This window comes from Typopeltis vanoorti, chromosome 12, assembly GCF_054136105.1.
Source record: "Typopeltis vanoorti isolate ZY-2024b chromosome 12, IOZ_Tvanoo_1.0, whole genome shotgun sequence".
Lineage (NCBI taxonomy): Eukaryota > Metazoa > Arthropoda > Arachnida > Uropygi > Thelyphonidae > Typopeltis > Typopeltis vanoorti.
Genome location: NC_143560.1, coordinates 79,876,077 through 79,888,237, shown reverse-complemented (window position 1 = coordinate 79,888,237; position 12,161 = coordinate 79,876,077). Strand labels below are relative to the sequence as shown.

Below are 12,161 nucleotides of genomic sequence, written 5' to 3'. Positions count from 1 at the left end.
CACAAATCGAATATCGTCTTTTTCAGAAAAGTATGTGTTGATAATGAAGAACAGTATGTGAAGTTTCGTTTACAGAAGTTAGATGGCTTTCTAAAGGAAAGTGTCTAATAAGATTTGTAAACCTTTTTGTTATGATACTAGTTTATTTCAGAAAATGAAGGAAACACAGATTTACTGAAACTTCACCTTCACTGAAAAACTGGAAATATTTGAAAGCAATTTAATGAGAAAATAATTTCATGGTATCCAAAAGTTAGCAGAAATCAATGAATCCTGTCACCAAGAATGATCTTAAGAATTATTCAGATCATTTGTATTCTTTAAAAGGTGAATGAAAATAGATTAAGATTTCTTTTCTTCTGAAGTGAAAGTCATGGATGTTAAATCTAATTAAATGGGATACCATATCTCCAAGTGAAGAAATTCAAGAACTGACTGAATTAAAATGTAATGCAAAATGCAAATATAAATTATAAAAAGGTGGAATGGCTGCATTTTGGAGATCAAAAGCAACATCTTATATGGATGAAATTGGTTGTCATTCAGTAAATGAAATATTAACAAAGGAAAAAAACAGAACTGATATATGTTCAACAACTCAGAAGAATGGATAAGTACCAGATCGACATAATAGGTATTACTGACACAAAGAATACAAAAACAGGTGAAATCAAAATAGCAAACCAGACAGAGAACACATGCAGTTAATGGACAAAAATACTGTAGTAGGTATAATCAGGACCACCCAAACATCTGCAGGACCAAGAGCAAGAATACAAATGAGGCCCACAAGCCATATGTCCAAATATTGAAAAGTTATAAATCAAGGAAGAGGTGGAGGAATTGCAGTCATTAGAGCAGGCAACCTACATAAAGAAAATGGAAAAACAAACAACCACAAAAACATTATAGGGAGAAAAAAAAAATGAAACGGTTTGAAAACAAGCAAATTTAGGGAAAATTTGAACAAAACAGCAAGTCTAATAATAATCGAAAGTCAGTAGAATTTCTGCTCAATATGGACTAGTCAACACTAACACTATGTTCCAACATAAAGTTTACCTGTAAAAGCTGAGCAGCTTTTACATGTAAACTTTAGACTCAGCCACACAAATGCTGTGTGGCTGAGTCTAAAGAGTGGCTTTAGCAATAAAGAGGGGGCATAAAGCAGACAAGATGATAGTAATGGTGGGTACAAATGACCTGAGTGGTGGTATAAATCGGGTAGGAAAATATTTAAGAACATTGTTAGATATTGTGAAGAGGAAAAGTGTCAATGGGAGGATAGTGTGTGTGCTGCCTCGTTTTGACAATTACGAGTTAAGTAGACGAGTGATGATAATGAATGATATGATTGCAAGAATGTGCAAAAAAAGAGGTTTGGAATTTGTTGATGTTTGGAGTGTGTTTGAAGGAAAAAGACAGTTGTATGCTAGAGATGGGCTGCATCTGAACATGGAAGGACATAAGCAAATGAAGAAGTTACTGTTTTCTGAACATGTTGAAGTAATTGGGCAGGGAAACTAATATTGAAAAGGTTGAGTGTAAGAGAGAGAAACTTTAGCACTGATTGTATATTTATTGATCCTTATTCGCAGAATAAACTGCAGAAGAGAGGGGATAAAAATCGGCATGGGACTACTGAAATTAGTGACTTATATATCAGTTCTAAAGCCGGTACAAGATCTAGAGGGAATCTGCAATTTTTGTATACCAATGCAAGAAGCATTCAAAATAAGAGAGAAGAATTTTTGGCATTAGTCAGTGCAATCTCATCAAAAGTTGTAGACATTAGTGAAACTTGGCTGTCAGTAGAAGATGTGGTCACTGGAATTGAATGTGATGGGTACAGTATTTTCAGGGAGGATAGAGAAGATAGAACACGTAGAGGAGTACTGTTGATGATAGCTGATGTGTTGCAGCCAAAGAAAGTAGTACATCAAGATGATAGACATGTGAATGAGAGTTCATTTGAAGGGGTCTGGTGCGAAATAGTGACCAATGCAGCCAAATATACAGTTAGATGCTGCTATACGCCAGGGAGTACAGGGGAAGATATTGAATTCGTGCATCAGCAAATTAGTGCAATGAGTGCAGGTTTAGTGATTATTATGGGGTATTTTAATTATGGTGATACAAATTGGAAGGAGGAAACATCACGTAGCAAAAATGAAATGGAGTTCATATATCTTCTACGAGATAATTACTTGAAACAGCACATACCTGAAGGGACACGTGGTGTGAGAGTGTTGGACCTGGTTATTGGTTCAGATGATATATGCATAAGTAAGGTGTCCTCGTTACCTCCAATTGGTGAAAGCGATCGTGTGGTATTGACTTGGGAGGTAGCAAAATCTGTGGATTTTTCTGTTAAGAAGGAGTATATATGGAACTACAGGTTAGGCAATTATAACAAGCTTCGGAGTGAGCTTGTAGCCATCCCATGGCAGAACATATTGCAGGGGAAAGATGTTAGCAAAGTAGCACATGGGATAAAATCAGCGGGTATCTGAGGAAAGCAATATCAGATTGTGTCCCCATGGTCAGGAAGTCAAACAAGGCAGGCGTTAGATGGATGAGCAGTAGTATCAAGCTTGACCTGAAAAAAAAGAAAATGTTATGGAGAATTTACAAGGAGAAAGGTGACCAGTACACCCATGAGCAGTACAAGGCTCAAGCTAGGAAGGTTACCAGCATAGTAAGAAAAGCTAAATCAGATTATGAGAAGACCTCAGCCAAAGAGATCAAGGATAATCCCAAAGAGTTCTTCCCCTATGTGGCAAGTAAAAGGAAGAATGACTTCGGAAGGATAACTTTAGTGGGTGCTGATGGTATTGAGGTGACAAAATCGGATGTAATAGTAATAGTCGAGTTACTGAGTGATCACTTTTCAAAAGTCTATCACCCAAGTGAGGATATCTCTGTACCTGTAGAAATAATTAATGTGAGAATTGAAGCTAAGAAATCAGAGGTATTTAATATATTGCAAAATATTTAAATGCAAACACTGCTGTAGGCTTAGATGGAATATCAGCTCGGGTGTTGCGTGAATGTGCAAATGAATTGTCAACCCCTCTTACTTGGATATTTAATTTAAGTTCGAACTCTGGTATGGTCCCTAGGGAGTGGAAGTTAGGCAAAGTGGTTCCTTTGCATAAGGGCGGCTCTAAAGGTAGATCCTGCCTTAGCAATCTATTAACTTTTCATAATAGAATGACATCAGAGTTGGACAAAGGAACTGGCTACACAGTGGTAATTCTGGATTTTGCTATGGCTTTTGACAGGATACCCCATGGAACACTGTTATGCAAATTGGAGCAGATGGGAACAGATACTAAATTCGTGATATGGATAGAAGAATGGCTCAGGAAGAGATACCAGAAGGTGGTGTATGGAGGAGCCGAGTCCAGGATGAGGCAGGTGACCAGTGGTGTGCCTCAGGGCTCTGTGCTTGGGCCATTGTTGTTTAATTTGTATATAAATGATATAGGAAATGGCTTACACGGAGATATTCAGTTGTTTGCTGATGATGCAAAGTTGAGTAGCGCAATAAAAAATCAAGCTGATGTGGAAAGTTTGTAGGATGATTTAAATACGCTGGTAGAATGGGCAAAAGGTAATGGATGTCAGTTCAATGTGGAAAAGTGTAAAGTCGTGCATTTTGGGATTAAAAGATTACCAGCTGTGTACTACATTGATGGAACAGTACTCCAAGAGATTGATGAGGCTAGGGACTTAGGGGTGTTGGTAGATAGGAAGATGAAGTTCACAGGACACATTGCTAAGGTGTCCAAGATTGCACATAGGATTACTTGGTTGTTGAGGAACACACTGACATCCAGAGATAAAGAGGTTATTATTCCCCTTTACAAGGTGTTGATACTTCCACATTTGGATTACTGTGCTCAGGTCTGGTCACCTAGATTCCTTGGAGATGAGGAGGCTGTGGAGAGGGTTCAGAGAAGAGTGACTAAGTTGGTAAGTGATGTAAAAAATGCTCTCTACATTGATAGATTGAGAGCTTGTGGATTGCAGAGGTTGGTTGATAGGCGGAGAAGAGTGGATATGATAGAAACATTTAAATTACTGAAAGGTTTTTATAGGATTGATGCAGGGGAAATGTTTCAGCTGTGTGATAGTGATGGAAGAACAAGAGGTCATCCCTGGAAATTAAAGAAAGAAGAGTGTGCTTGACAAGGGCGTCAGAACAAGGTTTTTTGCCTGGAGGGTGGTGAATGAGTGGAATTCATTGCCTGACTTAGTTGTGAGCTCTTCGTCTGTAAATGAATTCAAGAAGAGATATGACAGATATTGTTTTGCTAGTTTGGGTCTCCCGCGATGAGTCTACTGACTCCATGGAGATACCCGTAATAATAATAATAATAATAGTTGAAAAAAAAAAAATGAAACAGTTTGAAAACAAGCAACAAACCTTGGAGTCTCAATAGGAATGCTCTGAAGAAAAGATTGATTGACTAATTCAGCTTACAAGACATGCAGTAAAGTTGTCTGCAAGGTTAGAAAAATAACAACACCAAGGTCAACTAAATTGTACAATTGCTGAACAAATTTCTTCTCTTCTTGTACCTTGACATAGAAGGTTAAAGAAGCAGTTGTCGAAAAGAAGAAAACATACCATAAGTATCTAGCAAACAAGTTGGCAGATGCCGTAAAAGAATCCAGAAAAAATGTAAGAGAGCTTACATACAAAAGTAGCTAAACAAAAGTCATGGGAACACTTATGTAAGATTATAGAAGGTAAACAGTGGGAAGGTGGCAGTGTTCTTGAAGCTATTGAAAAAGTTATAAATGGAAGAAAGAGTGCTTTAAAAAGGAATCAAATATGATAAAGGTTATATGAAAACAAACTGAAAATAAGGATATCCTAGATGCATGGAGTAATTATTTTGAAAGTCCGTTAAACAAAACAAGTAGTAACAGAACAGTACTAGAAAATTTTCAAGAGGAAAGCAAAGAGGTACATATCAATACATGAAGTGGGAAAAAAAAAATCAAAACCTCGAAATGTGATAAGGCAGCTGACGTGGATGACTTCTGAACAGAAGTGCTCAAATACGGAGATATAAAAGTTTAGTAGTGTACAATGTATAATTCTGAGGGCTTAGTCACAAGGGTGAATTCCAAAAGACTGCTGGAATAGAGCTTTCATAGTTTCCATCTATAAAAAAAATAAAATAAATAAATAAAAAATAAAATAAAATAAAGAGTAATGTGAGAATTCTAAAGGAATTTTTCTATTAAGTGTTCTAAGTAAGATTAATGCAAATATACTTGAAAAGAAGCTGAGAAAAATTTCAAAAGATAAATCTGGAGAAGAACAAGCTGGGGTCAAGCCAAACACCAGTCATCAAGATCAGATTTTCACTTGATGGCAATTAGTTGAGAAATTATTGGAATGTGACAAGGATCTGCATTTAAGTTTTGTAGATCTGGAAAAGATATAACAAAAAGATACCCAGAGAAAAGATTTTTTAAAGGCTAAAATTATATGGGGTAAATGGAACATTATACATAGTCTATATTTAAGTTATAGGTCAGCCATTAGATATGAAGGAAATACAGCAAGATCATTTGATGTAAAATCAGGAGTAAGATAAGGATGCACATTATCTCCACTGCTATTCATCATCTATATGGATCACATTATGAAAAAAAAAGTGGCATTAATCTGATATTAGAATCATAGATATCAAACTTCACTCTTTGATTTATGTAGATGACATACTCTTAAACACATCCAGTATAAGTCTCCAGGATTCTCTAACTGAAATGAATAACAGCTGCAATAAATTTGGCATGAAAATCATCAATAAAAAGACAAAAACTATGAAAATAGGCAGGAACATAGAAAACTTCAGCTTCATTCTCAATGGAGAACATATAAAATAAATAAAATATTTCAATTATTTGCTGTCTTCACTAAAACCTGTGCCTATATTTAGGCACAGTTTTTTGTGAATATGGCAAATAAAATGTGAAAACAGACAACAGAATAAGCAAAGCTAGTATGGTAGAGAGCCAACTGAATAGATTTATATGGAATAAGAGAGAGAAATTAGCCAAAACACTCAACTAACAGTATACTAGACAGCATTCAAACAGTTTTAAATTATGGATCCAAGAGTTTGGTTAGAAATAAAATACTTGATCAAAGATTAGAAACCACAGATACAAAAGTTCTGAGAAAAATTAGGAGGCTGACAAATGGCATTGATGGCAGAATCATATTAAAATTGAAGGCATTAGGAAGAAACTTGAAATTGTTTGTATTCAAGAATGTGTGAGTACGTTTAATCTAAGGTGGTAGTATAACACTTAAAAGAATGGGAGAAGAAAGGTTAGCAAAACAGATGTTTTCTGCCAAGATATCAAGAAAAAGAACCAGAGAAAGAGAGAACACGTCAAGGTCTAGGTGGATTTATTTACTCAGAAGTGTCTTAAGAGACCAAGCTGTTAGATACAAGACATTGGAGTGACAAGTAATAGACTAATCTGGAGGAAAATTGTTGTTAGGTATTAATAATAACATAAAGTTAATCATATAGTGTGGTTACAGTGGCCTGAACACACCTTGAGGATACATATCAGGAAACTGATAATAAATCAAGGTAACCAACTGCTGAGCAAAATTTCTTCTGCCCTCGTACCTTAACAAATATACACTTCATAAAGACAAAAATCGAAAAATATGTGTAAAGCTATGGATTTTATATGACTGAAAGTCAACAAAATATCAAAAATATGTGAACAGTATGTCTGGGTGTTCTTATGGTGCAATGATGTTTGGATGAGTAATAAAATAAAGACATGGATAATTCATAAATTATTATATATTTGTTGCATAATGTTTATCCATATGACTGATTATTTCATATTTAATGCCTCTTATTTAATATTTTTATGTCTGTGAAATGTGTTGCCATCTAACGTGCGGGGGGCAAGGAAGTCCCCCCCTCTTCCCTGAGTCTAAGGGTGGCTCTGGACGTAATGTAGAGTGGCCTCCCAGATGAGTCCTGGGTGGTCCATGCAGATAGCAGCAACGATAATAATTTTGCATCCCAATCTATTTGATGAATTCCTCTTAGTTTTTAATTAATTAGAGATAGTTAATTTGTAAACAATTCTTTAATAAGTTAAAAAAATTTTTAAAAATGCTTTTATTTTTTATAACATATAATTAAGCCGTCGGGAGAGGAATCCCTTCCATTCCCTACAGTCATTTTTTTTTTTAATTTTGCTCAGTGGTGGAAAGATTCTGGTTATGCAATTTATTACATTTCTAATATTAAATTCCACAATTATAAAATCTTAATATGCAAAGCTAGTGTAAGATTTAGCGACCGTATTACACATTGCTCATTATCACCTATAGAACGCTATTTCTAGCGAAAATTTTCCACTATAATATGATGTCCGAAACTAGGAGATATTTTCTCTCACCTGTACTTCTGAAATCTTTCAGGGTCTTCTTTGAACATTTGAGGCATATTTAACTTATTGTGGTTTTCATCGTAATACGCTTTTAGCCTTTTGTAAGAAGGTTCCTCCAAAAGTGTGTACGCCTGTTGGAAAGACATTATTAAAAATTTAAATCCCTACCGCGAAAACTGCTTCTCAAAACCAATGATGGATACCTGACGATAGGTGACCTTGGGTTAGCAACTTCCTAGTAGAAACATCCGGCAAGAAGCCAACCTGTGACATCTACTTCCGTAACTAATAAAGACGCAAAACAAACATCACAAAATTCAATTTAGCCCTTAAAAAACAATAGTGGTGAAATCTGAGATTAGTGTTTGTGCTTGTTAAAACACAAACAAAAAATAAAAAAGCCATATTAGCAAAGCAGATTTACAATTTTCATGTATCCAAAATTCAAAACCATCGTGAGTTTCTTAACTTTCATAAATTAATTATCGACATAGAAATATTGAAATATTGTATGGTTGTAGAAAATATCTGATTGTAATTTAATGTTCTTTTTAATGCTGTAATGTTTTTTTCCCCTTTGTTTAATGCTTATGGATTTTCTGTTTCCACTAATCAACATGGAGAAAATTTAGTCTCCCCAGACAATGCACATGATTATATTAAATATATCGATTATAAATATACCGAAGAAGGAACTTCCTTTTTTTTTCCCCTCAGACGATTTCTCGTTAATTAAGCATTATATGGGCAAATAGTTTTCTTTTTCCTTCTTGTAACTCGGTTATTAACCTGATTAATAATAATAATAATAATAATAATAATAATAATAATAATAATAATAATAATAATAATAATAATAATAACAACAAATCAACTAACGGCTTTTATTCCCTAATAGGGAGTAGGCGAGGCCTTTGTACCCTATCTAGCTTTTGGAGACTGAATGGGCAGTTCAAAAATAATAATAATAATAATAAAAATCTGCCATAGAATTCAAACCCGTTCATGCAATAGTATACACTTGTTAGAATTTAGGACCAGGAGCTGGGTTATATTTCTGATTAATCAGGTTATTAACCTGATTAATTAAAAAAATAAATAAATAATAATAATAAATCAACTAACGCCTTTTATTCCCTAATAGGGAGTAGGCGAGGCCTTTATACCCTATCTAGCTTTTGGAGACTGAGTGGGCAATTCAAAAAAAAATAAAATAAAAAATAATAATAAAAAAAAATCTGCCATAGAATTCAAACTCGTTCATGCAATAGTATACACTTGTTAGAATTTAGGACCAGGAGCTGGGAGTATTTGACTGCTCTCTCTCTCTCTCTCTCTCTCAAAGCCTATTAAATCATTGACGGCCTTGGTTTAAGCTATTAGAGATTTTTTGAACTTTTCAAAACTCATTCACCACACTATTGGAGAGTGGTGAATGAGTGGAATAAGCTGCCAGAGTCTGTGGTGGGTGCTACGACCGTGAATGAGTTCAAGGCAAGGTATGATAGATACTGCGTGAATGTTGAATAGTTGTTCTTGACTGGATGTTAGGGCCTCCCTCGATGAGTCTGTCGACTCCTTGGAGTGGCCCGGAATAATAATAATAATAATAATTAGAGATAACTAAGGGCAAAGACTATCTGATTACCAATCATTCAATAATATGGCTAAAGACGTTCTGTATACTTCTGTTGAGAATAAAAGGCATTAAAGGATTTATTTATTTTTTATTTATTGTTAATCTATGTTAGTCTTTCTCCTAGAGCTTTAGTAATATTGTACAGAAACATTGCCACAAGGCTGCACAGGCACATTGTGTTGTTGATGATGATGTTGTTATATTCAATTAACAGAGTTCACAGTCAAAGAGTAAGAAATAAAATGAAATAGAATAATCAAATCTTTGACTGGCAAGTGAGTCAAGTTCGGGCCTTATCCAAAGGCCTAGGAATCGACTAGATATCATTGTAAAATGTAAGATGTCCCTAAAAGTGCAGTTTTCTGGAGTTGAGATGATGTTATATCTGGGAAGCTCACCTTTTCCAGATGTTTCATAAATGTTCTTGGTATTACTCCTAACTCTCCTATGGCAGTTGGAATTGTTGTTCTCTCTTGTTCCAAAGTCATTGAATTACAATCTCCAGATCCCTATACTTGGTCAGTTTTTTCATGCACCTTTTCTTCTACTGTACTATTGCTTGGTATTGTCACATCAATAAACCACATATGTTGTTGGTCAACTACAGTGATTTCTGACATATTATGTTTAAGATGTATATCTGTCTAGATTTTAAAGTCCCATAATATCTTAAAATTTTCATTGTGTAACTCAGTGGAGTGGAGCTTGTGTCCTCTTTTCTTGGTCGCTCGAAATTCGACTTAGGTTCAAGTCTAGTCACAGACTGGAGGAACTTTTTCTAAGCCTATTTTCGGCCGGTTCGAGTTTAGTCGATCTATAGCACCATGAGGGTTTTTTCTCCCGGAAACTCGGGTTTTTCGTCCTGTAAACTCAAGAAAATCGACCTTAGTACCCACATTATTTCAGACTAACATATCCTGTTAGGGATAGGTACCAAGAGATGGCAGCACTTGTTTTCCAGCCTATTCATCAGTGGCTGTCTATAATTAGTGATAGACATGGGCCAGCTATCTCAGATTGGCTACCGGTGGAGATTGAATTGCCCACTCAGTCTCCAAAAGCTAGATAGGGTATAAAAGCCTCTCCTAGTTCTTCAATCTTTGCGTTTATTGCATTCGTTTGTTTCTGAGCAGCAAGTATCACACATTCTATCTCTTTCTTGATGTTGCCAAGTTTTATTCTCTATAAGGGAATAAGAGCCTGTGTACCTCAGTGGTTGAGGCGTTTTCACACCATAGCGCTTGCCCGCAAGAAGGAAGACTTGCTTTAGAATCTAGTCAGCGACTACTGGAAATTTTTTCTAAGGTTTTTTCGACCGTTCCCGAGTTAGTCGAGCTATGCCACGGGCAAGCGAATTTTTTCTCCAGTAAACTCGGGTTATTCGTCCTGTAAACTCAAGAAAATCGACCGTAGAACCTACATTATTTCAGATATTAAATATATTGTGTTAGAGTTAGGGACCATGAGATGGAAGCACATGTTCAGCCATCTTTCTTCACTGTGTGCTGCTTAATTAGTGATAGCCTTGGGCCATCTATCTCTGATTGGGGGTACCAGTTGAGATTGAATTGATCCTTAGTCTCCAAAAGTTAGATAGGGCTAAATGGCCTCGCCTACTCCCTAAACGAGAATAAAAAGGCGTTAGCTGATTTTTTTAAGGGAAGAAAAGGTGTCAGCTGATTTTATTATTATTATTATTATTATTATTATTATTATTATTATTATTATTTGACACCTCCAGGGAGTCCAAGGACTCATTGAAAGAGGGCACCTGCTCTACAGCTCTGTCTCCACTACTCAAGCCACCAACTGACCGCAACTACACCAACGCCATCTACCGCTGACCACCACCACCACTAGTATTTCCACAGACGCTCACACACATCCATGCCCACGGCAGGATTCGAACCTGTAGTCTTTTGGCTAGATAGCGGATACGCTAACTACTCTGCGAAAGCTCTAGTGTAGCATTTGCTACAGATCATTATAGTCCGTATGGGTAATCTTGCTGCAAGAACTAATTAGATGGTCCACTGTATCTTCTTTATCTCTGCACAGTTGGCATTTGATATTCATACAGATTTCTTCAATCTTTGCCTTTATTGCATTCGTTTTTATTGTTTGTTTTTGAGCAGCAAGTATCAGGCATGTTTCTTGATACTGCCAGTTGATGCCATGGCCAAGTTAAGCGATTGGCAACTTCCCGTTCTATATCTTTCAAATATTGACTAATTGATCAAATATTCATCGAGTATTAAATAAAGAACAAGCAGTGAATCTTCTACATTCACTACTCTTTCTTTGTAAGTTTCAATTAACATCTTTTCTGTGTATCCCTTGATGTAAACAATCAACGCTCGCTTTTATTCTTCAACTGTTTCTTTCACTTTCAAAAGACCATCCTACACTTTTCCTGGCTATGTATAACCTATTCGCATCACTGTGTGGGTGCAATGCATGATTCACTGTCATTAAGTTTCGTGTTTGACGATCAAATGCATCTACATCGGCTTGTGTCCGGTCAATTATCCCTGTTATGTATCTGGTTACAGGGATATCAAATGTATTGATTGCTTGCTGTTGCATTGTTGCCTCCATTCAGCTTGGACTTGAGAACTTTTCTAACTCTTTTCGGATATTCACACACTGTTTTCTTTTTGACTTCTAAACTTAAAATGTCGTATGCTTTAAGAATTCCTAAATATTTATAGAATTCGTGCTGTGGCAAGTTATTAATTTTCCTTTCATCTGCAAATGTGATTCCTTTGTTACCAGTTATTTTCCCTCAAACTATGGAGAGTGTTGCACATTTCTCAAGGCCAAAGTACATACTAATGGCTTCACTGAAGATTCGGACTGTACTGAATAGTGGCCCTATTTCCCTGGAATTTATCTCATTATTTGTATAACAAATGAGATATTTTTCCTGCTTGCTTTGAGGTGGATATCCAAAGTTAGTTTCTTTTAGAATTAATGTTAGAGGAATCAGTGCTAGAATGAGCAACAGAGGTGATAGTGAATCGCCTGGAAAAAAAAAAGTCCTCTCTTGATAATCACTGACTGTACCCAG

At 35.8% G+C, this 12,161-nt stretch overlaps 1 protein-coding gene across 1 annotated transcript in view; it reads right to left on the bottom strand.

The window, feature by feature from the left end:
• Pgi (glucose-6-phosphate isomerase) overlaps positions 1–7,678 on the bottom strand; it is a 221,903-nt gene extending 214,225 nt beyond the window's left edge. The window contains exon 1 of the mRNA XM_090401803.1: positions 7,462–7,678. Within this exon, the coding sequence (XP_090257929.1) occupies positions 7,462–7,598 (137 nt within the window). The 5' untranslated portion in view covers positions 7,599–7,678. The remainder of the gene's footprint in view (positions 1–7,461) is intronic.
• Between the last annotated feature and the right edge of the window lie 4,483 nt (positions 7,679–12,161).